We start from the raw sequence: 26,799 nt of genomic DNA, 5'->3' as shown, positions 1-26,799 counted from the left end.
TGTGTTCTCATTGTTCGACACTCACCTACGAGTGAGAACACGCAGTGTTTGATTTTCTGTTCTTGTGTCAGTTTGCTGAGAATGGTGGTTTCCAGGTTAACCACATCCCTACAGAGGACACGAACTCATCGTTTTTTCATGCCTGCATAGTATTCCATGGTGTATATGTCCCACATTTTCACTGTCCAGTCTATCACTGACGGGCATTTGGGTTGCTTCCGGGTCTTTGCTATTGTAAACAGTGCTGCAATGAACATTAGTGTGCATGTGTCCTTATAATAGAACGATTTATAATCCTTTGGCTATATACCCAGTAATGGGATTGCTGGGTCAAATGGAATTTCTATTTCTAGGTCCTTGAGGAATCGTCACACTGTCTTCCACAATGGTTGAACTAATTTACAGTCCCACTTACAGTGTTAGACTGTTTCTATTTCTCCACATCCTCTCCAGCATCTGTTGTCTCCAGATTTTTTTAATGACCGCCATTCTAATTGGCATGAGGTGGTATCTCAATGTAGTTTTGATTTGCATTTCTCTAATGATTAGTAATGATGAGCATTTTTTCATATGTTTCTTGGCTTCATATATGTCTTCTTTTGTAAAGTGTTCATATCCTTCACCTACTTTTGAATGGACTTGTTTTTTTTCTTGTAAACCTGTTTTAGTTCTTTGTAGATTCTGGATATTAGCCCTTTGTCAGATGGGTAGATTGCAAAAAATTTTTTCCCATTCTGTTGGTTGCGGGTTCACTCTAATGATTGTTTCTTTTGCTGTGCAGAAGCTCTGGAGTTTAATGAGATCCCACTTGTCTATTTTGGCTTTTGTTGCCAATGCTTTTGGTGTTTTAATCATGAAGTCCTTGCCTATGCCTATGTCCTGAATGGTTTTGCCTAGGTTTTCTTCTAGGGTTTTTATAGCGTTAGGTCTTATGTTTAAGTCTTTAATCCATTTGAGGTTAGTTTTAGTGTAAGGTGTCGGGAAGGGGTCCAGTTTCTGCTTTCTGCATGCTGCTAGTCAATTTTCCCAAAACCATTTCTTAAACAGGGAATCCTTTCCCCATTGCTTGTTTTTGTCAGGTTTGTCAAAGATCAGATGGTTGTAGATGTGTGACGTTGCCTCCGAGGCTTCTGTTCTGCTCCACTGGTCTATATCTCTGTTTTGGCACCAGTACCATGCTGTTTTGATTAGTGTAGCCTTGTAGTATAATTTGAAGTCAGTTAGTGTGATGCCTCTAGCTTTGTCCTTTTTGCTTAGAATTGACTTGGCTATGCGGGCTCTCTTTTGGTTCCATATGAAGTTTAAGGTGGTTTTTTCCAGTTCTGTGAAGAAGGTCATTGGTAGCTTGATGGGGATAGCATTGAATCTGCAAATTACTTTGGGCAGTATGGCCATTTTCACGATATTGATTCTTCCTAACCATGAGCATGGAATGTTTCTCCATCTGTTTGTGTCCTCTCTTATTTCCTTGAGCTTGTGGTTCTCCTTGAAGAGGTCCTTTACATCCTTTGTTAGTTGTATTCCCAGGTATTTTATTCTCTTTGTAGGAATTGTGAATGGCAGTTCGTTTTTGATTTGGCTCTCTTTAAGACTGTTACTGTGTATAGGAATGCTTGTGATTTTTGCACATTGATTTTGTATCATGAGACTTTGCTGAAGTTGCTTACCAGTTTCAGGAGATTTGGGGTTTAGATGATGCGGACTTCTAAATACACAATCATGTCGTCTGCAAATAGAGACAATTTGATTTCCTCCTTTCCTAACTGAATACCCTTTATTGCTTTTTCTTGCCTAATTGTGCTGGCTAGAACTTCCAACAGTATATTGAATAGGAGTGGTAACAGAGGGCATCTTTGTCTAGTGCCAGATTTCAAAGGGAATTCTTCCAGTTTTTGCCCATTCAGTATGATATTGGTTGTGGGTTTGTCATAATTTGCTTTTATTATTTTGAGATAAGTTCCATCAATACCTAGTTTATTCAGAATTTTTAGCATTAAGGGCTGTTGAATTTTGTCAAAGGTCTTCTTTGCATCTATTGAGATAATCATGTGGTTTTTGTCTTTGGTTCTGTTTACGTGGTGAATTACGCTTATAGACTTGTGTATGTTGAACCAGCCTTGCATCCCCAGGATGAAGCCTACTTGAACATGATGGATAAGCTTTTGATGTGCTGTTGCAATCGGTTTGCCAGTATTTTATTGAAGATTTTTGCATCTATGTTCATCATGGATATTGGCCTGAAGTTTTCTTTTCTTGTTGAGTCTCTGCTGGGGTTTGGTATCAGGATGATGTTGGTCTCATAAAATGATTTGGGAAGGATTCCCTCTTTTTGGATTGTTTGGAATAGTTTCAGAAGGAGTGGTACCAGCTCCTCTTTGTATGTCTGATAGAATTCGGGTATGAACGCATCCGGACCTGAGCTTTTTTTGGTTGGTAGGCTATTAATTGCTGTCTCAACTTCAGCCCTTGTTATTGGTCTATTCAGGGTTTCAACTTCTTCCTGGTTTAGGCTTGGGAGGATGCAAATGTCCAGGAATTTATCCATTTCTTCCAGGTTTATGTTCATAGTTGTTTGTTATAATCTTTAACCTAAAGAAGACTATCTTACAGCATCTATAATCAAATTTTCAAAGGTCAAGGATAAAGAAAGGGTCCTAAAAACAGCAAAAGAAACAAATAACATGCAATAGAGCTCCAACATGTCTGGCAACAGACTTTTCAGTAAAAACCATATAGGCCAGGAGAGAGTGGCACAGTATGCTTAAAGTACTGATGAAACAAACGTACAAATAAAAGCATTTACCCTAAAACAGTATATCCAATGAAAATAGCCTTCAAGCATGAAGGAGAAATAAAGACCTTCCCAGATGAAAAAAGCTGAGATATTTCATCAACACTGGATCTGCCCTATAAGAAATGCTAAAGGGAGTTGTTCAATCTAAAAGAAAAGGGTATTTAATGACCAAGGAGAAATCATCTGAAGTTACAACTCACTGGTAGTAAGCACTCAGAAAAACACAGAAGTCTATAACTCTTTCTACATAAGAGTAGTTTACACACAATTACGCTCTTATTTTATAACTTCAAATTAATAACCTCTTCATGTCTCTTTATGAGTGTTATTGTAGTGTTTAAACTACTCTTACATAGAAAAAGTGATGAACCAACAAAAAAGAATAACTATAACTTTTCAAGACACAGTACAAGACATACAGAGAGACAACAAAAAATTAAAAAGCAAGGGAAGTTAAAGTGTAGAGTTTAAATTGGACTTTTAATTACACTTTTTTAAAAGCACATTTTTGCTGTTTGCTTATACAATTAGTGTTAAGTTGTCATGAGTTTAAAAGAATGAGTTGTAAGAGTCTTTTGCAAGCCTCACAGTAACCACAAATCAAAAAATACACACAGATACACAAAATGCAAAAAGAAATTAAATCATACCACCAGAGAAAATCATCTTTACTAAAAGGAAGATGGCAAGTAAAGAGCGCCCACAAAACAACCCAAACCTATATACTAAAATGGCTGGAATAAGTCCCTGCTTACCAATAATGGCATTGAATATAAATAGACTACACTCTGCAATCAAAAGACACAGAGTGGTTGAATGGATGAAAAAACAAGACCCACTGATCCAAACACACCTCACATTCAAAGGTACACATAAACTGAAAATAAGAGGATGAAAAAGATTTTCTATGCCAATGGAAACCAAAAGAGAAGGAGTAATTATATGAAAACTGACAAAATAGATTTCAAGACAAAAATTGTGAGACAAAGAATGTCATTATATACTGATAAAAGACTCAATCCAGCAACAGGATATAATAATCATACATATATATGCACCCAACACACCCAGATATATAAAGCAAATATTAGGGCTAACGAGAAAGCCCGACCTCAATACAATAATAGCTGTAGATTTCAACATCCCACTTTCAGCATTGGACCCAGCTCCCAGACAGAAACTCCACAAGGGAACATCAGACTTAATCTGCACTATAGAACAAATGGACCTAACAGATATTTATAGAACATTTCATCCAAAGGCTGCAGAATACACATTTTTTCCTCAACACATGGATCATTTAAAGATAGATCATACGATAGGTCACAAAACAAATCTTAAAACATTTTAAAAAATGAAAAAATATCAAGCATATTCTCTGATAACAGTAAACTAGAAATCAACAAGAACAATTCTGGAAATCACACAAACACTTGGAAATTAAAAATATGTTCCTGAATGACCAATGGGTCAGTGCAGAAAGTAAGAAGCAAACTGAAAACTTTATTGAAACATATGATAATAGAAACACAACATACCAAAACTTTTGGGATACAGTAAAAGAAGTACTGAAAGAAATTTCTAGCTATGAGTACCTACAACATAAAAGAAGAAAAACGGCTGGGTGCAGTGGCTTGTGCCTGTAATCTCAGCACTTTGGGAGGCCAAGGTGGGCTGATAGCTTGAGCTCAGGAGTCTGAGACCAGCCTGGGCAACATGGTGAAACCCCATCTCTACAAACATTAGCTGGGCATGGTGGCATGCAACTGTAGTCCCAGCTATTTGGGAGGCTGAGGTGGGAGGGTCACATGAACATGGGAGGTTGAGGCTACAGTGAGCTGAGACTGCATCACTGCCCTCTAGCCTGGGGAATAAAGTAAGACTCTGTCTCAGAAAAGAAGAAGAAAAACTTCAAATAAATAACCCAATGATGCCTCTTAAACAACTAGAAAAGCAAGAGCAAACAACCCAAAATTAGTAATAGAAATAATAAAGATGGAGTAGAAATAAATGAACTTGAAATGAAGAAAATAATCCAAAAGATCAATGAAACAAAAAGTTGGTTTTTAGAAAAGATCAACAAAATTGACAAACCTTAAAGAAAAACCTTAAGAAAGAAAAAGACAAATCTTAAGAAAGACAAACCTTAAGAAACTCCAAATAAATAAAATCAAAGAAAGGAGACATTATAATTGATGCCACAAAAATTCAAAGGCTCATCAAAAACTTGAACAACTATATGCCAACAAATTGGAAAATCTACAGGAAACAGATAAATCCCTAGGCAAACACAATCTACCAAGACTGAATCATGAAGAAATCCAAAACCTGAACAGACCAACAATGAGATTGAATTTGTAATAAAAAGTCTCCCAGTAAAGAAAAGCCCAAGAAACAGTGGCTTTACTGCTCAATTGTAACAAACATTTAAAGAATATCAATCCTACTGAAACCGTTCTGAAAAAGAGAGGAGGAGGGAGTGCTTCCAAACTCATTCTATGAGGCCAGAATTACCCCGATACCAAAACCAGACAAAGACACATCAATAAAGAAAACTACAGGTCAATATTTCTGATGAACAATGATGCTAAAATCCTCAACAAAATACAAGCTGACGAGATTCAATAATATATTAAAAAGATCATTCATTATGAACAAGTGAGATTCATTCCAGGGATGCAATGATGGTTCAACACATGCAAATCAATCATCATGATACATCATATCAACAGAATGAAGGACAAAAACCATCTGAGCATTACAATTGATGCTGAAAAAGCATTTTATAAAATTCAACATCCCTTCATGATAAAAATCCTCAAAAAACTGTGTATAGAAGGAACATATCTCAACATAATAAAAGCCATATACAACAGACTCATAGCTAGTATCATACTGAGTATGTAAAAAACTGAAAGCCTTTCCTCTAAGGTTAGGAACACGACAAAGATGCCCACCTTCACTACTGTTATTCAACACAGTACTGGAAGTGTCCATTAACAGATAAATGGATACAGAAAATGTGGCACTTACACATAATGGAGTACTATTCAGTTATTAAAAAAAAATGAGATCTGGTCATTTACAACAACATAAATGGAACTAGAGGTCATAATACTAAGTTCAATAAGCCAGGCACAGAGAGACAAAACATCACATATTCTCACTTATTTGTGGGATATAAAATTCAAAACAATTGAACTCTTGGTGATAGAGAGTAGAAAGATGGTTACCAGAAGCTGGGAAAGGTAGCTGGGGGAATAAAAAGGGAGGTGGGAATGGCTAATGGGGACAAAAAATTATAAAAGAATGAGTATGACCCAGTATTTGATATCACAACAGGGTGACTACAGTCCAAATAGTTTAATTGTATATTTTAAAAAGTACATATGGATGTTTTGTAACACAAAGGTTAAATGCTTGAGGGGATGAATACCCCATTTTCATGAATTGATTGTTACAAATTGCATGCTAGTATCAAAACAGTCCATGGCTGGGCACAGTGGCTCACACCTGTAATCCCAGCACTTTGGGAGTCTGAGGTGGATGGATCACTTGAGCTCAGGAGTTCAAGACCAGTCTGGGCAATATGGTGAAATCCCATCTCTATAAAAAATAAAAATAAAAATAAAATTAGCCAGGTACAGTGGGGCACACCTGTAGTCCAAGCTACTTGGGACCTTGAAGTAGGAGAGTTGCTTGAGCCTGGTAGGCAGAGGATGCAGTGAGCTGAGATTGTGCCACTGCATTCCAACTTGGACAACTGAAGGGAAACTCTGTCTCAAAAAAACAAAAAGCCAAAAAACTCATAAATATATACACCTACTATGTTCTCACAAAAATCAAAAAATTAAAACTTAATAATTGCTGCGCCACACATAGGACAAATATCTTAAATTCATTAATGTTAAAAATATTTATTAAACATCCGCTTTGTGCAAGGTACTATAGATAATACAAATTAAGATAGTTTCTGCCCTCCAGAAACTTATAATCTAGTTGGAGAAATAAAGCATAACTGTAAAGCTTATAATATAAAGCAGTAGTTTAAAGGAAAAAGTAAAATTGTCTCTGCAGATGACATGATCTTATATTTAGAAAACCCTAAAAACCACCAAAAAAAATTAGAACTAAGAAATGAATTTAGTAAAGTTGCAAGGTATAAAATCAATATACAAAAACAAGTAGCGTTTCTACGCAAGAACAATGACTATCTAAAAAATAAAGAAAACATGGCCAGGCACAGTGGCTCATGCCTGCAATCCCAGCACTTTGGGAGGCCGAGGAGGGCAGATCACCTGAGGTTACGAGTCTGGCCAACATGGTGTAACCCTGTCTCTACTAAAAATAAAAAAAAAATTAGCTGGGTGTAGTGACAGGTGCCTGTAGTCCCAGCTACTTGGGAGGCTGAGGCAAGAGAATCACTTGAACCTGGGAGGCAGAGGTTGCAGTGAGCTGAGATCATGCCACTGCACTCCAGCCTGGGAGATAAGAGAGAGACTTCAACTTAAAAAAAAAAAAAAAAAGGAAAAGAAAACAATACTAGTTATAGTAGCATCAAAAAAACTAAATACTTAGAATACATTTAACCAACACCAAACACTATAAAACACTGATGAAAGAAACTGAAGAAGATACGCATAAATGGCTGGATATCTTATGTTCATGGATTGGAAGAATTAATATTGTTAAATGTTTGTACTATACAAAGCAATCTCTGGATTCAATGCAATCCCTATCAGACTTCCAATGACATTTTCACATAGAGAAACAATCCTAAAATTTATACAGAACCACAATAACCCATGAATAGCCATCTTGAGAAAGAAGAGCAAAACTGGAAGTGTCACATTATTTGTGTATTAGTCCGTTTTCACACTGTTGTAACAAACTGCCCTGAGATTTGGTAATTTATAAAGAGATTTAATAGACTCAGTTCCACAATGGCTGGTGAAACTTACAATCATGGCAGAAGGAAAACCCAGCACTTGTTACATGGTGGCAGGCAAGAGATAAACAGCACGTGTAGAATAAACTGTCAAACACTTATAAAACCATCAGCTCTTGTGAGAACTTACTATCAAAGAACAGCATGGAGGAGACTGCCCCTATGATCTAATCACCTCCCACAAGGTCCTGCCCTCCACACATGAGGATTACAATTCCAGATGAAATGTGGGTGGTGAAACAGAGTCAAACAATATTAACCTGATTTCAAAGTATATTACAAAGCTATAGTAATCAAAATAATATGATACTGGCAGAAAAAGAGGTCCACAGACCACTGGAACAGACTGGAGTCCAGAAATAAATCCATGCACGCACATATGGTTAATTAATATTTCACAAGGTGCTAAGAATGGAAAAAACACACCTTGCAACACTGACTTTTCAATATCATAAATAGTGTTGGGTAAAGTGGATATCCATATGTAAAAGAATGAAACTGGACCCTTTTCTTACACCATCAACTCAAGAAGGATTACAGGGGGAGGGGAAAGGGAGGATGGTTAAAGGGTACAAAAAAAAAACAGAAAGAATGAATAGGGACTGACTGTGGTGGCTCATGCTTGTAATCCTAGCACTTTAGGAGACTGAGGTGGGCAGATCACTTGTGTACAGGTGTCTGAGACCAGCCTGGGCAACATGGCAAGACCCCATTTCTACAAAAAATTAACTAGGCATGGTGGCATGCATCTATAGTCCCAGCTACTTATGGTGAGGATGGTAAGGTGAGAGAATTGCTGGAGCCCAAGATGTCAAGGCTGCAATGAGCCATGATCATGACACTGCACTCCAGGATGACAGAGTGAGACCCTGTCCCAAAATAATAATAGTAATGATGAATAAGATCTAGTATTTGATAGCACAAAGGGTGACTAGAGTCCTGTATCAAAATATACCATATACCCCATAAATACACAGAGCTATTATGTACCCACAAAAATTAAAACAAGAAGAAGGATCAAAGACTTAAATGTAAACATGAAACCATAAAAATCCTAGAAGAAAACAGGGGGAAACCACCCTGACATCCATTTTGATGATGGTATTTTAGATGACATCAAAAGCACAGGTGACAAAAGCAAAAATAAACAAGAAGGGTTACATGAAGTTAAGTTACTGTACAGTAAACAATCAAGATAAAAAAGTAACTTATGGACTAGGAGAAAATACTTGCAAACCATACATCTGAAAGGCAGCTAATATCCAAGATATGTAAGGAACTCATACAACTCAATAGCAAAAAAACAAAAACAAGAAACTTAATTAAAGAATGGGCAAGAAGATCTGAAGAGATGTTTTCCCAAAAAACAACCAATGGCCAATAGGTGATTGATATGCTTATCAGCAGGGAGATGCAAATCAAAACCATAAGGTATCATCTCACACCTGTTAGGATATCTAATATCAAAAAGTAAAATCATAACAGGTGTTGGCAAAGATGTCAAGAAAAGGGATCTCCTCCCTGTACAATGTTGATGGAACTGCAAAAAGGTAAGTCATTATGGAAAACAGGTTCCTCAAACTAAAAACAGGACTATCATACGATCCAGCAATCCCACTTCTAGGTATATATGCAAAAAAATTGAAATCAGTGTCACAAAGAGGTTATCTGCACTCTTATTCATTGCAGCATTATTCAAAGTAATCAAGATATGGAAACAACCTAAGAGTCAATAGATGAATGGATAAAGAAAATGTAATACACATATACATACACACATGAAATACTATCCAGCCTTTAGAAAACAAGGAAATCCTGCCATCTGCAACAACATGGATGAACCTTAAGGACATTATACTAAGTAAACAAGACACAAAACAACTGCATGATCTCACATATGGAATATAAAGATGTCAAACTCATAGAAAGTAGAACAGTGATTGCCAGGGGCTGTGAGGTGGGTAAAATGGGAGTATTTTGGTCAAAGGTTCAAATTTTCAGGTATAAGATGAATACGTTCTGGGGACCTAATATACAGCACAGTAACTATCATTAATAACGATATTTATTTCCATGATTAGCACATATTGTATACTTGAAATTTGCTAAGAGTAGGTCTTAATCGTTCTCATCCCACATACAAAAAAAGAGGTAATTGTGTGAGATGGTGGATCTGTTAAGTAGCCTGACTGTGGTTATCAATTCACAGAGTAGATCCAAGTATCACACGGCACTCCTTATATATATACAATTTTTATTTGTCAATTATACCTCACAACAAAGCTGGCAGTATCAGGGAGGCAGGAGATCATCAGAAAAATGAACACTTATCGTTATGGTAGGTAAAGAATGACTCACAAAGGATTTCAACAGCAGTTAAAGGATGGATAATATTCTCACAGGCAGAGAGATGAGGCAAGACAGTATTCCAAGAAGGGAGTGTCTCTTATATCAAACTAAGGAGTTTGAACTTCCTTAATCAACAGTGAACCCTAGAAGACTTCAGAGCAGTGAATTTAAAAAGATGTCTCTGGAGGCAGTAAGTAATACAACAGAGTTAAAAGGGTGACAGATGGGAATGCTGGGAAAGTACAGATACAAAAAATGGCCTTCCTGAGGTCACACAGTTAATCATATACCTGATCCAAAGCTTGGTTCTTTTGACATCTCATTGTTTTTCCCATGATTAGCATATACCAATGGGAACTAAGTTTTTGCTCAGGATTACTAAAAGACATAGAATTTATTTCAAAAGCCTAGTAATTATTTGCCCATTTCAGCTTTTTATTAGCCTCCTATAACAGTGATAACTCACAAGATTTTCATTTATCATATTAACACACTAACATCTTGACACAGTTTACATATAACATGTCTCTTCATCCCTTTTATACACATCTATCTTTTACAGTTGGTGCTCAAAAATACTTCTGAAGGCAATTTAAATGTTTAAAGTCAGTGACCTGAAAAATGGGATATGACTATACATCTAATTTAGAATGGCTACATTCTAAGGTATCATTTTGATATTCACATATACAGACTTTCATATTAAGTTAGACAGTATATTAAAGGAATTCTGAGCCCCCAGTACAGTACAAAATGTAATTCATCTCACACCATACCTATGTCAATCATAACCTTCCTTATATAACAGTTTCATCCTCAAAGCTGAAACTTGTCCATTTACAATAACGTTGGCTGAAATGTATCAATTACCCCCAATAAAGCTCTACCTCTACCACCCCAATCCAATCTACATATACTGAGCCTTTTTTAACAACTTTTTGGGGACTCCAAAATATGATATTGTGGCTCCAATATAAAAAAGCTAAGTGACTATCTACAGAGACTTTTGTTCATAAACAACACTATACTGTATTTCTCTAATTTGGGGTAGGAAATAATTCTGAAAAGATATGACTCTATAACAGTGGAAATCCAAATACCTACTTAGGGTAGAGGACAGTAGTTGTAAGTAGTACATAAAAGCTAGAAGACCCATAAAATGTAGTTAGTCTTAGAGATTTTAATATTTCCATCGTCTTATGAATCAACATTGTACACATACAACTTCCACAATTCTTGTGAACATTAAAACAACCAGCTTAGACTACTAAACATATGTCCCTTCCACAAGGCCAGTTGTCTCTTTAAAACATATCTCTCCTAAGAGAGCTTGATTTACTAAGTGAGCCTTAACAAAATTTCAGGCAAGAAAATCTTGTTTTATCCTCTCATCTTTTTGAACATGTTCCTCTGCTTTCAAATGCCCTCAAGCAGCTGTAAGACTTCAACTCTGTAAAACCCTTTAGATCTTCAAAATTCGCTTTATTATAAAATTACTTGCTTCTACAGCCTCTCAAAAATCAAAGCTTTTATCAGCTCCATGAAAACTTTTTAAACCAATTCACTCTAAATTATGGCAGCATAACTGATAATACCCCTTTAATTTACCTGTAGGCATTTTCACTTTTAAATGAAGTTTGTTAACCAAATTTATTTTAACTGATATACTTTCAGAAAGTTTAGAAATTAGAAAATCAAAATGAAAACTTTCATACAGAGCAAGAAAAGGCATATCACAGGAAGAGAAGACTAGAAGCTGAAGTCTAGCATATGTATCCCACTCACCTAGTCATGTAATCACACACCTTATAATCATCTGGTTCAATACCTGAATTTTTTTTTTTCAGATGGAGTGTCGCTCTGTCACCAGGCTGGAGTGCAGTTGCGCAATCTCGGCTCACTGCAACCTCAGCCTCCCAGGTTTAAGGGATTCTCCTGCCTCAGCCTCCCAAGTAGGTGGGACTATAGGCACACCACGCCCAGCTAATTTTAGTACAGATGGGGTTTCACCATCTTTGCCAGATGATGATTTTTTTAAGTGACAACAAAGCTGGTGTCCAGAGACCAAGGTTAACCACTCACACTACAGAACTATGCAGACTCCTCTAAGGTATTCCAGCATTTCATTTCACTCTAGGGGTCTAAACCCATAGGATTCCTATGGCCTAGCTTTGCACACTGCATCTTAGTATTAGTGGTCCCTGGACTTCTGTGAAAAAAGGAAGTTGCACATGAGGTGGTAATTTGAAAGAAGAGTATAAATAATTTAAATTGCAAGACTGCCTTGGATTTATAGATGTGGTATCTAACTCCAAAATCAAACAACAGATATTCACAATGTCCCTAAGAAAGTTAAAGCAAATTTTTATGCTCCTTTTATGGGGGAATAAATGGTTTACAGGCTTCTGGTCAATTCATATGTCATATTGCTTACTTTTATTTAAAATTAAATTAGGTCTGCCTATTGAAAGGTACAAAAGTTAAATTTTAGACATAAACTCTAAATTTGTTGTATGCAAAAGGAATTATGTACTAAATTCAAAAGACAATTTAAATTCAAGTTTCTATTTTTTTCTGGGTGTGCTTTAAAGCTAATAGTTACATACACCTAAACAAATTAAACATTCAACTGGGATATACATTGTAAACGAGTATCTCATTTAGGAACCAGATGATGTTCATATACATATATATTTACACGTTTATACATGTACACACATACATATTGAAAAATACAATCAAGCACTAGACAAAACAGTCATAGTGTTGGTATTACGATTTTATAGGTTTTTTCTGATTTGCATTTGAAAATTAGATCGGCCAAAACTTAATCGCAAATAGTCTGATTTACAGCCCTACTATGACAGTCAAAGAAGACACCAGATTACCCATCACTACATCCCATCACCAGTTTTACCAGAGCTATGGGTGAGAACTGTCAAGAGCATTACAGGCAATCAAACAGTAACACACAAAAATTTGGGGATTTTAATAAGCTAAAAGCAGTATTTCACAAAGATTTAATAAGGGCAAGGTCACAACCTTTCTTCACATGGTCAAATTAAGCTGGAAAGGAGAAAAACTTCACTCTGACATCGATTGGTACCGCCTTCTTTGGGGAGGGAAAAGAAGTATTATTATACTCTGAACTCTGTCGTTCTTATAGACAGATCTACAGCAGTATTTGCACAGAGTAGAGAGTATCCCAACCACTACTTATTTTTTCTCTTATCTACTCCACAATTCAATACAAGAAAGAAAAAGATAACCAGGGCTTAAAGAAAGCAATAACAATTGAGTTCCAGGCTCCTCCCAAGCCTTATTATTTCCAGGTGTTATAACTGGGAGTTGCGCGGACAGATTTGAGTTCTACTTCCGCTCCTTTTTACCCCCCCTACTTCGAAGAGTCCAAGAGCAGCAGCAAAGAAAAAGACCAGTTCGAAATAGGGAAGGGATGTTGGGGTTAAAAAGGGGAGTTAAATAACCTGACTTTTAGTGAAAAATAAAGAATTCAGGCTGTAGTTTCTAGAAATAAGTTCTTACAGGCCTGTAAAGTCTGGAGCTGGGTAAAGCCCAAGAGGCTTTTCCTAACTCGAAAACAACCACCTTTAAAGTGCAGTGGCCGGATTTCTAATTGTGGAAAGTTTAAACAAATTTGTTCCTGGGGGAATGGGGGAAGGGAGGGAAGAGCAAGTCTGGGCTCGGCCGGGGAGCGTGCGGGGTCTGCACCGCGCGCGGTTGTCAGTCCAACGCCGGAAGGCGCAGGGATTTTCGACAGCAGCTACTTCACCCATCCCGGACCGCAGGCTGGAGCATGTGCCCAGAGCCGGCGGGTACATGCGGCCAAGTCGGAGGAACCAGGACGGGGACGCGAGGGCAGGTGAGTCTGGCAACGAAGGACAGGGTTCCAGGGCTCCGGGTGGAAGTTGGGGGTGGGACGGCACCGGGACGCCGTGGAGGCAGCGGCGAAAGGTGGCGGGCGGCTGTACTTACTCGGCTGTACCAGATGCTGAGGCGGGCCGCGGCCAGCACGGCGAAGAAAGCCCTCTGCGGGTCGGACTGAATGTGGAAAGGCGCCTCGGCCGGGCTCCCCAGAGGGCAAAGCAGCCTCTTGGGCCAGCCGCTCAGAAAATACATGGTCCGCACGGAGCCACCGGCGCCGGGGCCCAGGGTCCCTGGCCGCGTTCGTCACACTCAGCGGCCCCAGGCTGGGCGCCCGCCTCCCACACCGCCACCGGCCGAGTGGGCGGCCGCGGCGGCGGCAGCTCCGGGCATCTGCCCGCTGGCCTGGCCGGACCGGGCCGACGCGATGCTGTGCGACGAAGGCACCCCCGCGCTGACGGGGCCGAGTGTGGGGGAGGGAAGGGGAGGGTGAGTCGGGACACAGAGAGGGCGGGAGGAGCGCGGAGGCCCGCCTCGACCCCGCCCCTTCCTCAGGCCGCGCGGGCGTCACCACGCCGCGCCGCGTGGGTCGGGCCGGGGAGGGCTGGCGCGCGCGCTCTGGAGACTCCTGTCCTCCCCCGGCTGTTCCCTGAAGCTCCGCCCTAAGCCTCGCCCGGGGCCGCTGCGCTGCGTCCACACTCCAGCGCTGGCCCCGCCCTTGCTCCTCTCCCTAGCAGTCTGCAGGGTTCTGCTGGGCGGATCTGGGCAACCGTTTGAGACTCCGAGGCACGTGGGGCGAGTCCACTGATAATGCAGCAGTGAGGCGACTGGGCCTGTGGAACGCGCCCTGGCCCGGCCAAATCGGACCTCCCTTCCGGATTGGCGGGGACTCGGTAGGGGCGGGCCGGACGCCGGGTGGAGGGGAGCTAGAGTCACGTGACGCCCTGCGCGGATTCCCACTCTGGGCTGCCGGCCGCTGTGGCTGTGGTGAGCTGTAGGTGCTTTTACTTTGTGACCGCCTTTCGGGCCGGGGTCTACAGTTAGAGGTGATGCTGAAGTTCCTGCCTGTATGGAGCTTACATCCCAAAGGGAGCGTTTATGTACTCTGTAAATAAACCACTCACCATGGAAGTATTGAGTTCTGTGTCTCCTGCCTTTCAGGAGTTCTGAGTCTGTTTCTTTGGAATCCGTTTTGCATTTGTCTGCGCCTCTATCAACTAAACTTTAGATAAGAAGAGGTGGTCTCTTTCGTGCTGCAAAAGGCTTGGACTTAGTTTTAGAACTGGAAGGAACTGGTGATACCATAGATCCATACTTAGCTTTTGGACCCCAGGTATCACCTTAACTATAACTTCGGATTGACCCGGTGGTAACCTCTGAATAGGAGGAGGGTCGAGGGGATATGGTATGGAATGGGCGAAGAGGGAGTCTAGAATAGAAATATTTGCTTTTCATTGTTTACCTTTTTGGTACAGTTTGAATTTTTCCATGTGTTTGTATTTTTCAATTAAAAAGTCAAGTTTAAAAATATGTGAACTCACATTAAAAAGTAGCAACATAGGTAGGGTGCGGTGGCTAACACCTGTAATCCCAGCATTTTGGGAGGCTGAGGCAGGCCTTGAGGTAAGGAGCACAAAACCAGCCTAGCCAATATGGTGAAACCCAGTCTTTACTGAATTACAGGCACCTGCCACCACGCCCGGCTACAAAAATTAACCAGGCGTGGTGGCAGATGTCTGCAATCCCAATTATTCGGGAGGCTAAGGCAAGAGAATAGCTTGAACCTGAGAGGCGGAGGTTGCAGTGAGCCAAGATCCGGCCACTCTTCCAGCCTGGGCAACAATGCGACAATGTCTCAAAAAAAAAAGTAGCAACATAAACAGAAAAAAGGAAACAAAGTAACTTACTTCGTATCAGATATAGCATTGTAGCTGTTATCCAAAACAAAATATGTAGCTTTCCATAATTTTTCTAAACATTCACTGTATTCCCTAAAAGGTTATCATAGAACCCTGGATTCCTCAAATCGAAGTTGAAACTGCCTCACCACTCACCAGCCTGTTGTGATCAGACTGCCTCCTTGGCGTCTACCCTCCCCTAGTTCAGCAAAGCAGCCTGGAACCTAGTAAGCTGGAAATATTTGTCAGACAAACAGTGGATGAAACCCTGGTCCAGCTTAGCTACACCAGAGAAGTTTCTTAACTTGCCAGTATAAAATAAAATTGTAGAATAACAAAGTTGCATCATACTTTCATCTTACTCGGATTCAGTTATGCACTTGGCAGAAAGAGAGGAAATGAAAATATTCTAGCACAGCAATTCTGCTGGCAGTGTTACTGAGTGTCTCAGCTCTCAGAGAGTCTTTGTTCTCAGGGGTCTCTTAAGTCTGTCATACTGTGCTCATGGGCAATTTAAGGAACTTGTAAGCAATTTTTATGGTGCTCAGTTTTAACATTAATTGCTGACTTTAGAATCTAATTCACCTGCCACACTCCTGTGTAGCATTTAAGATTAACAAAATAATTTCAAATGCGTGTCTTGATTTAATTCATAGTAAACGTTCAAGGTGGGTAATATCAGTGTGATATTATTTTCACTTTCTTAAGTGAGGAAGCAGAACAAGTGTGGTAGATGTGCCTGAAGTCACATGGCCTGAGAACTGGTCTTCTTTCTACAAGTCCAGTGTGCTTTTTTTTTAAATTTAAGGTTTGGCCAGGTGTGGTGGTTCATGCCTGTAATTCCAGCCCTTTCGGAGGCTGAAGCAGGCAGATCATGAAGTCAGGAGCTTGAGACCAGCCTGACCAATATGGAGAAACCCCCATCTCTACTAAAAAAAAAAAAAAAAAAAAAAAAAAATGCAGAAGTTAGCTGGGTGTGGTGGCACACACCTGTAGTCCCAGCCACTCAGGAGACTGAGGCAGGAGAATCACTTGAACCTGGGAGGCGGAGATTATAGTGAGCGGAGATCACACCATTGTGCTCCATCCTGGGCAGCAGAGTGAGACTTCATCTCAAATAAATAAATAAGGTTATGGCAACCCTACATCAAGTATGTCTATTGGTGCCCTTATTCCAACAGCATATGGTCTTTAAACTGGGCTGAACTAAATTGTAATTGCTGTGGACAGTGAGTAGGAGAGGGGAAAACCTCTAGGTCTTTCTCCCTGGGAGGGGAGGAAATGAAATATCTGACTCTCCAAAACCCAGTACTTGAGAGTTCCCCCATTGTGACAAAAATGTTATTGACTGGATTTTTCAACTTTCTCTCCCCAACCCCCACCCCAGCTCTGTGGCCCAGGCTGGAGTGGCGTGGTGCAATCTCACCTCACTGCAACTTCCGCCTCCTGGGTTCAAGTGATTCTTGTGCCACAGCCTCCTGAGTAGCTGGGACCACAGGTGTGCACCACCATGCCTGGCTAGTTTTTGTATTTTTTGTAGAGACAGGGTTTCAACATATGGCCAGACTAGTCTCTAACACCTGGCCTCAAGTGATCCCCCAGCCTCGGCCTCTGAAAGTGCTAGGATAACAGGTATGAACCACCATGCCTGGCTTCAACTTTCAAATACGGTATTTTAACTTCATTTTATAAAATATACTAACAATTCCCATGCCTTAGGCCTTCCTTCTCCTTTTTCTACCCTTTTCCCCCACCACTCTAGTCAAAATTTTTGGATTCTGTTGTAAGATCAAGCTGATAAAAGTTAATAGGGGGCTGGGCAGGGTAATAACGCCTGTAATCCCAGCGCTTTCAGTACTTACACGCCTGTAATCCCAAAGTGGGCAAATCACTTGAGCCCAGGTGTTTGAGACCAGCCTGGGGAACATGGCAAAACCTTGTCTCGACAAAAGATTAGCCAGGTGCCGTGGCATACGCCTGTGGTCCCAACTCTCCTGCCTCTTGAGGCTAAGGCAGGAGAATTGCTTGAGGCTGGGAGGCAGAGGTAGCAGTGAGCCGAGATCCTGCCGTTGTACTCTCACCTGGCTGACAGGAGTGAAATCCTGTCTCAAAAAAGGTGCATGTTTTCATCTAAGAAACTTAAAAAGTTTTTAAATTACAAGAAATAATATTGCTAAGTGTGCACGTAAGAAACAGGTACAGTTATACACTCTTGAGGGAGTATAATTTGGTGCATTTTTTTTAAATCGAAGGTTTGTGGTAACCCTATGTTGAGCAAGTCTGTTGGCACCATTTTTTCCAATACCATATGCTCACTTCATGGCTCTGTATCACATTTTGGTAATTTTAAAATATTTGAAACTGTTATTAGCAAATCTGTTATGATGGTCTGTGATCAGTGGTCTTTGATGTGAGCATACGCTCACTTCATGGCTCTGTATCACATTTTGGTAATGTAAGGGTCATTGCCGAGTTTAAAATGAGGAAACTGAGGCCAGTATAAGAAAATTAAATACCAATTTATTCAGCTCCTGGGCGAGGTTCTCTAGTCCAGGGAAAGCGGGGGTGGGGGGTGCGGTTTATGGCTAGGAGGACTGAGCAACAGCTGGGTGCTCTGATTGGGTCCGGGGTGGTGGGGGGGAGCAGGATTGAGACGGGGTGGGCCGCCATTGGTTGGTGGGTTGTTGGATGGGTTTTCCTGTGCGAGAGCCAGCCAGGGTTGCATTAGCCGGAGCCTTCCAGGGGGAGCCATGCAGCAAAGCTAGGTGCCGAGTGCAGAGCCTGGTGCCGGGTGCAGAGTCAGGTGCTGAGTGCAGAGGTGGGTGTGTCCGATCTCCCGACGAGGCAACCGGCCTTACAGGTAGTTTAAATATTTGAAACTTTTTTCTTATTAGCATATCTGTTATGACGGTCTGTGATCAGTGGTCTTTGTACTTGTTTTGGGGTTTCATGTACCACATCCATGTAAGATGGAGAACTTAGGCAATAAATGGTATGTGTGTTCTAACTATTCAATCGACTGGCAATTCCTCTGTCTCTTTCCCTCTCTTTGGGCCTCCTTATCCCCTGAAATGCAACAATATTGAAATTAGGCCTATGAGTAACCCAACAGTCGCCTTTAAGTGTCAAGTGAAAGGAAGAATCCCATCTCTCACTTTAAATAAAAAGCTAGAAGTGATTAAACTAAGTGAGGAAGGCATGTTGAAAGTCAAGATAGGCCAAAAGCTAGGCCTTTTGTGCCAGTTAGCCAAGTTATGAATGCAAAGAAGAAAAACTTCTTGAAGGAAATTAAAAGTGCTACTCCAGGGAACATAGGAATGATAAAGCAAAACAGCCTTGTTGCTGACCTGGAGAAAGTTTTAATGGTCTGGGTAGAAGATCAAGCAAGCCACAACACTCCCTTAAACCAGACACAGTGCCTCATGTCTGTAATCTCAGCACTTTGAAAGACTGAGGCAGGAGGATCACTTGAGGCCAAGACTTCAAGACCAGCCTGGGCAATATAGCAAGACCCCATGTCTTTAAAGAAAAAATGTTTTCATTAGCCAGGTGTAGTGGTGTGTACCTGTAGTCCTAGCTACTTGGGAGGCTGAGGCAAGAGGCTCACTTGAGCCCAGGAGTTCCAGATTACAATGAGCTGTCGTTGCGCCATCGTTGCACCACTGCACTCTAAACTGGGTGACAGAGTGAGACCCTGTCTCTAAAACAAAGCAAAAACCATATTTAAAAAGCATTCCCTTAAGCCAAAGCCTAGGCCAGGGCAATGTCCTGGTTCTCAATTCTGTCAAGTCTAAGAGAGGTAAGGAAACTGCAGAAGAAAAGTTTGAAGCTAGCAGAGGTTGGTTAATGAGGTTTACCAAAAGAAGCTGTGTCCATAACATAAAAGTGCAAGATGAAGCAGCAAGTGCTGACGTAGAAGCTACAGCAGGTTATCCAGAAGATGTAGCTAAGACGTTTGATAAAGGTGACTACACTAAACAACAGATTAAAAAAAAAAAAATTTGCAACAGCCGCTACAGCCTTCAGCAACTACCACACTGATCAGTCAGCAGCCGTCAGCATGGGACAAGACCCTCCATCAGCAAAAAGATTACTATTTGCTGGAAGCTCTGAAGATCATTAGCTTTTTTTTTTTTTTTTTTATTTTTTTTTTTGTTTAGTTTCTTTGTCACCCAGGCTGGAGTGCAATGGTGTGATCTCAGCTCACTGCAACCTCCACCTCCCAGGTTCAAGTGATTCTTCTGCCTCAGCCTCCCAAGTAGCTGGGATTACAGGTGTGTGCCACCATGGCAAATTTTTATATTTTTATTAGAGATGGAGTTTCACCATGTTGGCCAGGCTGGTCTTGAACTCCTGACCTCAGGTGATCTTCCTGCCTCAGCCTCCCTAAGTACTGGGATTATAGGCATGAGCCACCATGTCCAGCTGTAATAAAGTATTTTCTAAATTAAGGTATATACAATTTTTAGACATAATGCTATTACACACTGAATAGATGACAGAATTGTCTAAACATAACTTTTATAAGCACTGGGAAACCAAAAAATTTGTGTGACTCATTTTATTGCAATATTCACTTTATTGGGGTGGTCTGAAACCAAGCCTGTAATATCCTGAAGTATGTCTGTATTTCTTTCCTATGATTATTTTCTAAGGAAATAAACACTGAAGGTGTATCTAAGAGGGAATAATCTAAATGTCCCCAAAAGACATTAATTACTATCCTTCCTTACACATGATTAGCAAAAATAAAAGCTTATATTGAGGAAGATTATTTAATCATATGGAAGTATATTTACTATATATTATGAAGTAATAAAACAGATTAAAGAGAGTATGAAAAATATGATCTCATGTTTATGAAACGATAGTATATATGTGCCTAGAGAAATGGGGAAATGCTATTGTAGGTGCTTTTTATGTTCTTCTTTGGGATTTTGGATCTTCTGTATTGTCTATAATGAATTTATGTTGCTTTTGTGATGATAATAAAGTTATTTTTAAAAGTTGAATTGCTCATGATTAATAGTATCCTGTTTGTTCTGCTTTAAGTAGGACCTTGCAGAACTGACAAGTCAAAGGGAATGATGTAATACGGCCCTTCTGGCACAGTCCCAAGCCTAGTGAGAAAAAGATTAGGAGGAAAGGTACCCTGAGCTACTAGACTAAAAATAGGCCCTGTGTACTTTTGTACATATTCACAGGCTTCTGATGGAGCTGTGGTTGGATTTTGGGTCTGAGCATACCACTCTCAATGTTTGGGGACCTCTGTAAGAACCTACAATAATGTCCACTGAAAACGGTACTAATTTCATTAATGACTCTTTAATATACTTTTAACATTCAACCTTATTACACTTTTATCATGTGAACTGATGTATTTGTTTCTGGACTGGCTTTTTTTTTTTTTGAAATGGAGTCTTGTTCTGTCACCCAGGCTGGAGTGCAGTGGCATGATTTGCTTACTGCAACCTTCACCTTCTGGGTTTCAGCGATTCTCCTGCCTCAGCCTCCTGGGTAGCTGGGATTACAGGCATGTGCTACCATGCCTGGCTAATTTTTGTATTTTGAGTAGAGATGGGGTTTCATCATGCTGGCCAGGCTGGTCTTGAATGCCTGACCTCAGGCGATCTGACCGCCTCGGCCTCTCACAGTGGTAGGATAACAGGCATGAACCACTGTGCCCGGCCTGGGCTGGACTCTTGATTGTCATTTGTCCTTTCTGAAAGTAAGTAATATCTCAGCTGAATTGATAGGATGTCTGGGTTTTACTTCAAAATAATCTGGGGGTGAGTGAGATGCATATGAAGCAAAATTGGCATGAGTTGATTTTCTTTGAAGCTGAGTGATGTGTACAGTCCTGTACTATGTAGCGATGTTTCAGTAAGTGGCAGCCTGCATTTAGAATGCTCGTCCCATTAGGCTATAATGCAGCTGAAAAATTCCTTTTACCTGGTGACATCATCCTGTCATAATGCAATGTATTACTCATGTGTTTGTGGTGATGCCTGTGTAAACAAACTATTATACTGCCAGTTATATAAAAGTGTAGCACATAAAGTTATGTATAGTATGTAATAATAATAAATGACAATGTCACTAGTTTATGTATTTACTATACTATTTATCATTATTTCAGAGTGTATACTTTCTGCTTAAAAAATAAACTTAACTGTAAAACAACTTTAGGCAGGTCCTTCAGGGAGGTATTCCAGAGGAAGCCATTGTTATAGGATGTGAAACCTCTATATGTGTTATTGCCCCTAAAGAACTTTCGGTGGGAGGCCCATTGTGATGGCTCACATCTGTATTCCCTGCCCTTTGGGAGGCCAAGGTGGGAGGATTCCTTGAGGCAGAAGTTCAAGACCAGCCTGAACATAGCAAGACCCTATCTCTGCAAAACAATTTTTTAAAAAACTAGCTGGGCATGGTGGCACATGCCTGTAGTTGTAGATGCTTGGAAGGTTAAGGCAGGAGTATCATTTGAGCCCAGGAATTCCAGGTTGCAGTGAGCTTTAATTGTGCCACTGCACTCCAGCCTGTGTGACAGAGCGAGACCCTGTCCAAAAAAAAAAAAAAAACAAAAAAAGAACTTTTAATGGAACAAGATGTGGAGGTGGAAGTCAGTAATATTGGTAACCCTGACCCCATATAAGCCTAGGCTACCATATATGTTTGTGTTTTAGTTTTTAACAAAAATGATTTAAAAGTTTTAAAAAATAGGCTGGGTGTGGTGATTCATGCCTGTAATCCCAACACTTTGGGAGGCCGAGGTGGGTGGGCCACTTGAAGCCAGGAGTTCAAGACCAGGCTGGCCAACATAGCAAAACCCTATCTCTACAAAAAATAAAAAAATAAAAAAATTAGCTGGGTGTGGTGGCACGTGTCTGTAATCCCAGCTACTCGGGAGGCTGAGGTATGAGAATCACTTAAACCCGGGAGATGGAGGTTGCCATGAGCTGAGATCACACCATTGCACTCCAGCCTGGATGACAGAGCGAGACTCTGCCTCAATAAAAATAAAATAAAAATAAAAATGGATAAGAGCTTATGGAATAAAAATGAAAGAAAATATTTTTGTGCAGTGTGCAATATATTTGTGTTTTAAGCTAAGTGTTTACAAGAGTTTAAAAAATTGTAAAGTTTATAAAGTAAAAAATTATAGAAAGCTAAGGTTAATTTATTATTGAAGAAAGAAAAAATTGTAAATAAATTTATTGTAACCTAAGTGTACAGTGTTTATAAAGTCTACAGTGGGGTACAAGAATATCCTGGGTCTTCATATTCACTTACCACTTACTCGCTGACACCCAGAGCAGCTTCCAGTTTTGCAAGCTCCATTCATAGTAAGTGCCACTTAGTGTATCATTTTTTATCTTTTATACCGTATTTTACTGTAACTTTCCTATGTTTAGATATGCAGATATTTATTGCATTATAATTGCCTATAGCATTCAGTACAGTAACATGCTATACAGGTATGTAGCCTAGTAGCAATATGTTATATATTTTCTAGGTATGTAGCAGACTACAATATCTAGATTGGTGTAGACTCTTTGTTTGCATGGTAATGAAATTGTCTAACAATGCATTTCTCAGAATATATCCTTGTCATTAGGTAATGCATGACTAAGGAATTCACTGTGTCATCTGCTTCACTTTAGTATATGGTTGACATTTTAAATAATAAAAAGTGTAAACATTTAAGTTTAAAAAAATGTGAGTAACTGGTCGTATGTGACTAACCAATCTACTTCATCTACATTCTCCTCACAGTCCATAGTGTTAAGTATTAGTTCAAGTCATTTAATTAACCTTAAAGGCAGGATGACTTATTATTAATAAGCCTTAATGGATCTAAATGAGACTTTCTGGGCTGGAGCATTAGTACAAACTGGAAAATAAAGTGAAACAGCTTACTGTTCCTAACTAAGCAAAATGGAAAGAGTCACTATTTTGCTCTTTATCAGTCTTTTTAGAAATGAAAAGCTGATTGGAAACAATTGATTCCACATAAATTAGCCAACAGTAACAATTGTGTTTAACCATGTCCTAATCAGTTCTCTAGTATAAAAAAGTCCTACCTGCATTTTCAGTATGTATTGTTTACTAAAATGGCAAGAGGAGTTGGAAAAAAAACATTTTTAACTCTGTGATTCAAAGATTTCCACCCTAATCTCTATTCAGACAATTAGCCTTCGATAATTTGGTCAAAATTTCATATTCATTGTGTTAGTCCATTATCTCCTGTATTTATCAGTGAGTTTAGAATCAAATTCATTACTCAGTCGTGACAAACTTTTTCATCTAGCAGAACTGAAACTCTGTACCCATGAAACACGAACTTCCCTTTCCTCCTTCTCCCCAGATCCTAATAACCATCATTCTACTTTCTGTTTCTATAAATTTTGACTACTTTAGATATCTCATTAAGTAGAATCACACAGTTGTCTTTTTGTGCTTGGCTTATTTCCTTAAGCATAACGCCCTGATGGTCTATTAATGTCATAGCATGTGACAGGATATCTTTCCTTTTTAAGATTGAAAAAAATTTCATTGTATGTGTATACCACATTTTGTTAATCCATTTATCCATCCATGGATATCTGAGTTGCTTCCACCTCTTGGCTATTGTAAATAGTGATGTTACGAACATGGGTGTGCAAATATCTTTTAGATACCCTACTTTCAATTCTTTTGGACATATACCCAGAAGTGGGATTTCTGAATCATATGGTACTTATACTTTTCCAACATTTAGGAACTTCCATACTCGTTTCCATAGTGGTTGCACCATTTTGCAATCCCACAGTATGGTTTTAGTTTGCATTTCTCCGGTGATTAGTGATGTTGAGCATTTTTTCATATACTTACTGGCCATTTGTATATCACTTTTGGAGAAATGTTACTACCTTTGATACACTGTCACATCAGGAGATCTGCATAAAAGGGCAAAACTCAAGAGCAAACCTTAAATTTTGGGGGATATAATTTCAAATTCTCTGTCAAGCTTGAATGTGGTTATTCCTTACGCTTAAAAGAGTTATAAGAATCGTACCAGTATTACCTCTTAGTCAAAATGGGCCTTAACCACCTCCAGTCTAATCTCCTCACCCAACAAGAATATGAGTGAATTTCATAGGGTAAATTTACATATGTTTCAGACATAGAAATCATTTATAAAAACCATTAAGAGTAGATATAAAAGGAATATATCTGTGAAACTGAACAACCAATACACTTGAATGTAAGTACTTGAAAAGAGATATAGAAAAATAGCTGCCAAATATCTCTCAAAATGCATTAATTATTGTCTTTATTGCCCTTTATTTAAAAAAATTAGAACAGCTATATTTGCAATCTTCTCCAGAAAATGTGAATTTTTTTCTTCTCTTAGCACTTTCTAATTTTTATTTTATCATCAAAAAAATAGTAAGAACTATTTTTAAAATTGTTAATTTGTTATCAAGGAGATCAGTTTTCCCAAAACGTGGTCCAGTCACCAGCATCAGAATTGTCTAGAGATACATTTAAATATAGATTCCTTGGCCAAGTCCCAGGCTTTCTGAATCAGGATTCCTTGATGGTATGGCCCAAGAATTAGCATTTTAAACAAATATCCAAGATGAATCTCATGCATATTAATAAGGTGGACAAAGTTCATTAGGAGTAAAAAAAAAAAAGTGTCCTGTGTGTACTTTGAATATGATCTGGAATCTCTGTACTCAACCTCCTATCAGTTTATAAACGAATCAAAAAGTGGACTGGATTCCTGGAAGATGTGGCCATGATCCCTCCTAAGGCAGATCTGAATTTTCTTAATTTCCTAATGAGAAAGCTGTCTAAGGATGTAAACATTGTGCTGTGGAAAGACCAACTGGTGGAAGTGACCTTGGGTCATTCAATAGCAATTATGGACAAGTTAAGCCTGGCCAACTGGCCCCTGCTGATCACTTTCATATTGCTCTGCTAGCCCTAAGTTACCTTTAACTGTTTTTTACCTGTAGATGGAAATGTTAATATCTGTTGTAAGGTTGTTGTTATTTATTTATTTAGAGACGGAGTCTTGCTCTGCCGCCCAGGCTAGAGTGCAGTGGCGGGATCTTGGCTCACTGCAACATCTGGCTCCTAGGTTCAAGTGATTCTCCTGCCTCAGCCTCCTGAGTAGCTGGGATTACAGGCACCCACAACTGTGCCCAGCTAATTTTTGTATTTTTTAGTAGAGACAGGGTTTCACCATCTTGGCCAGACTGGTCTCAAACTCCTGACCTCATGATCCACCCGCATTGGCCTCCCAACAGGTTGTTATTTTTTAAGTGCTAGAAACCAGGTGCTGGGATTAATCTGTGCCATTAGTGGTATATTGTGGATTAGTCACAAAGAAGAACTGTGTGTCTAATGATTGGTACTGTTACATAAATAACAACTTGCATTTATTCTGCCCTTATGTACTAGATACAGCTCTAAGTATTTTACATTATTTAATTGTTATCCTCTCAACAATCACATGAGATACATACTATCCCCATTTACAGATGAGGAAATTGGGACTTAGAGCTAAGTACAAGGCTCACAGTGATGGAAAGTGATGGAGTCAAAACTTGAACCCAGAATCCCAAAGTTTATCAACTTCACTATACATCTTTTTCCACCAACTTATTTTCTCACTAACTAAATGTACATAATTTATGTCAGGCTGTCTTATTAACTACGATTTTTAACTCCTGTTTGTTCTTACTCAGTCTTTCATACATAAAAATTACTTTGCTGAAGAAATGAAGGAAATCAGTATTTTCACATTTACCTGGAGAATAATATCTTTTTTATCTTACAATAATTTATCTAAAGGGTCATGTGGATTCTTGAAAATAAGCAGTTCTCTAGATCTTTCTGTGACATACATCCATAGATGTAAAAGTAAGAGAAGG

At 39.5% G+C, this 26,799-nt stretch overlaps 1 protein-coding gene and 1 long non-coding RNA gene across 5 annotated transcripts in view; one reads left to right on the top strand and one right to left on the bottom strand.

The window, feature by feature from the left end:
• RIC1 (RIC1 homolog, RAB6A GEF complex partner 1) overlaps positions 1 to 14,521 on the bottom strand; it is a 151,411-nt gene extending 136,890 nt beyond the window's left edge. For 3 of the 4 annotated variants that reach the window (XM_032291073.1, XM_032291070.1, XM_032291071.1), the window contains exon 1: positions 14,085 to 14,521. In XM_032291073.1, the coding sequence (XP_032146964.1) occupies positions 14,085 to 14,228 (144 nt within the window). In that variant the 5' untranslated portion in view covers positions 14,229 to 14,521. The remainder of the gene's footprint in view (positions 1 to 14,084) is intronic. The other variant, XM_032291072.1, reaches the window with a different exon arrangement.
• Positions 598 to 19,380, top strand: LOC116559890. The gene is made up of 4 exons (XR_004272668.1): positions 598 to 608; positions 8,895 to 8,898; positions 18,124 to 18,321; positions 18,732 to 19,380. It is a non-coding gene; the product is annotated as an uncharacterized LOC116559890 (long non-coding RNA).
• The last annotated feature ends 7,419 nt before the right edge of the window (positions 19,381 to 26,799 follow it).

This window comes from Sapajus apella, unplaced genomic scaffold (assembly GCF_009761245.1).
Source record: "Sapajus apella isolate SASKATOON/1434 unplaced genomic scaffold, GSC_monkey_1.0 scaffold24, whole genome shotgun sequence".
In the NCBI taxonomy this organism is placed as follows: domain Eukaryota; kingdom Metazoa; phylum Chordata; class Mammalia; order Primates; family Cebidae; genus Sapajus; species Sapajus apella.
This window is presented reverse-complemented; position numbering and strand designations above follow the sequence as displayed.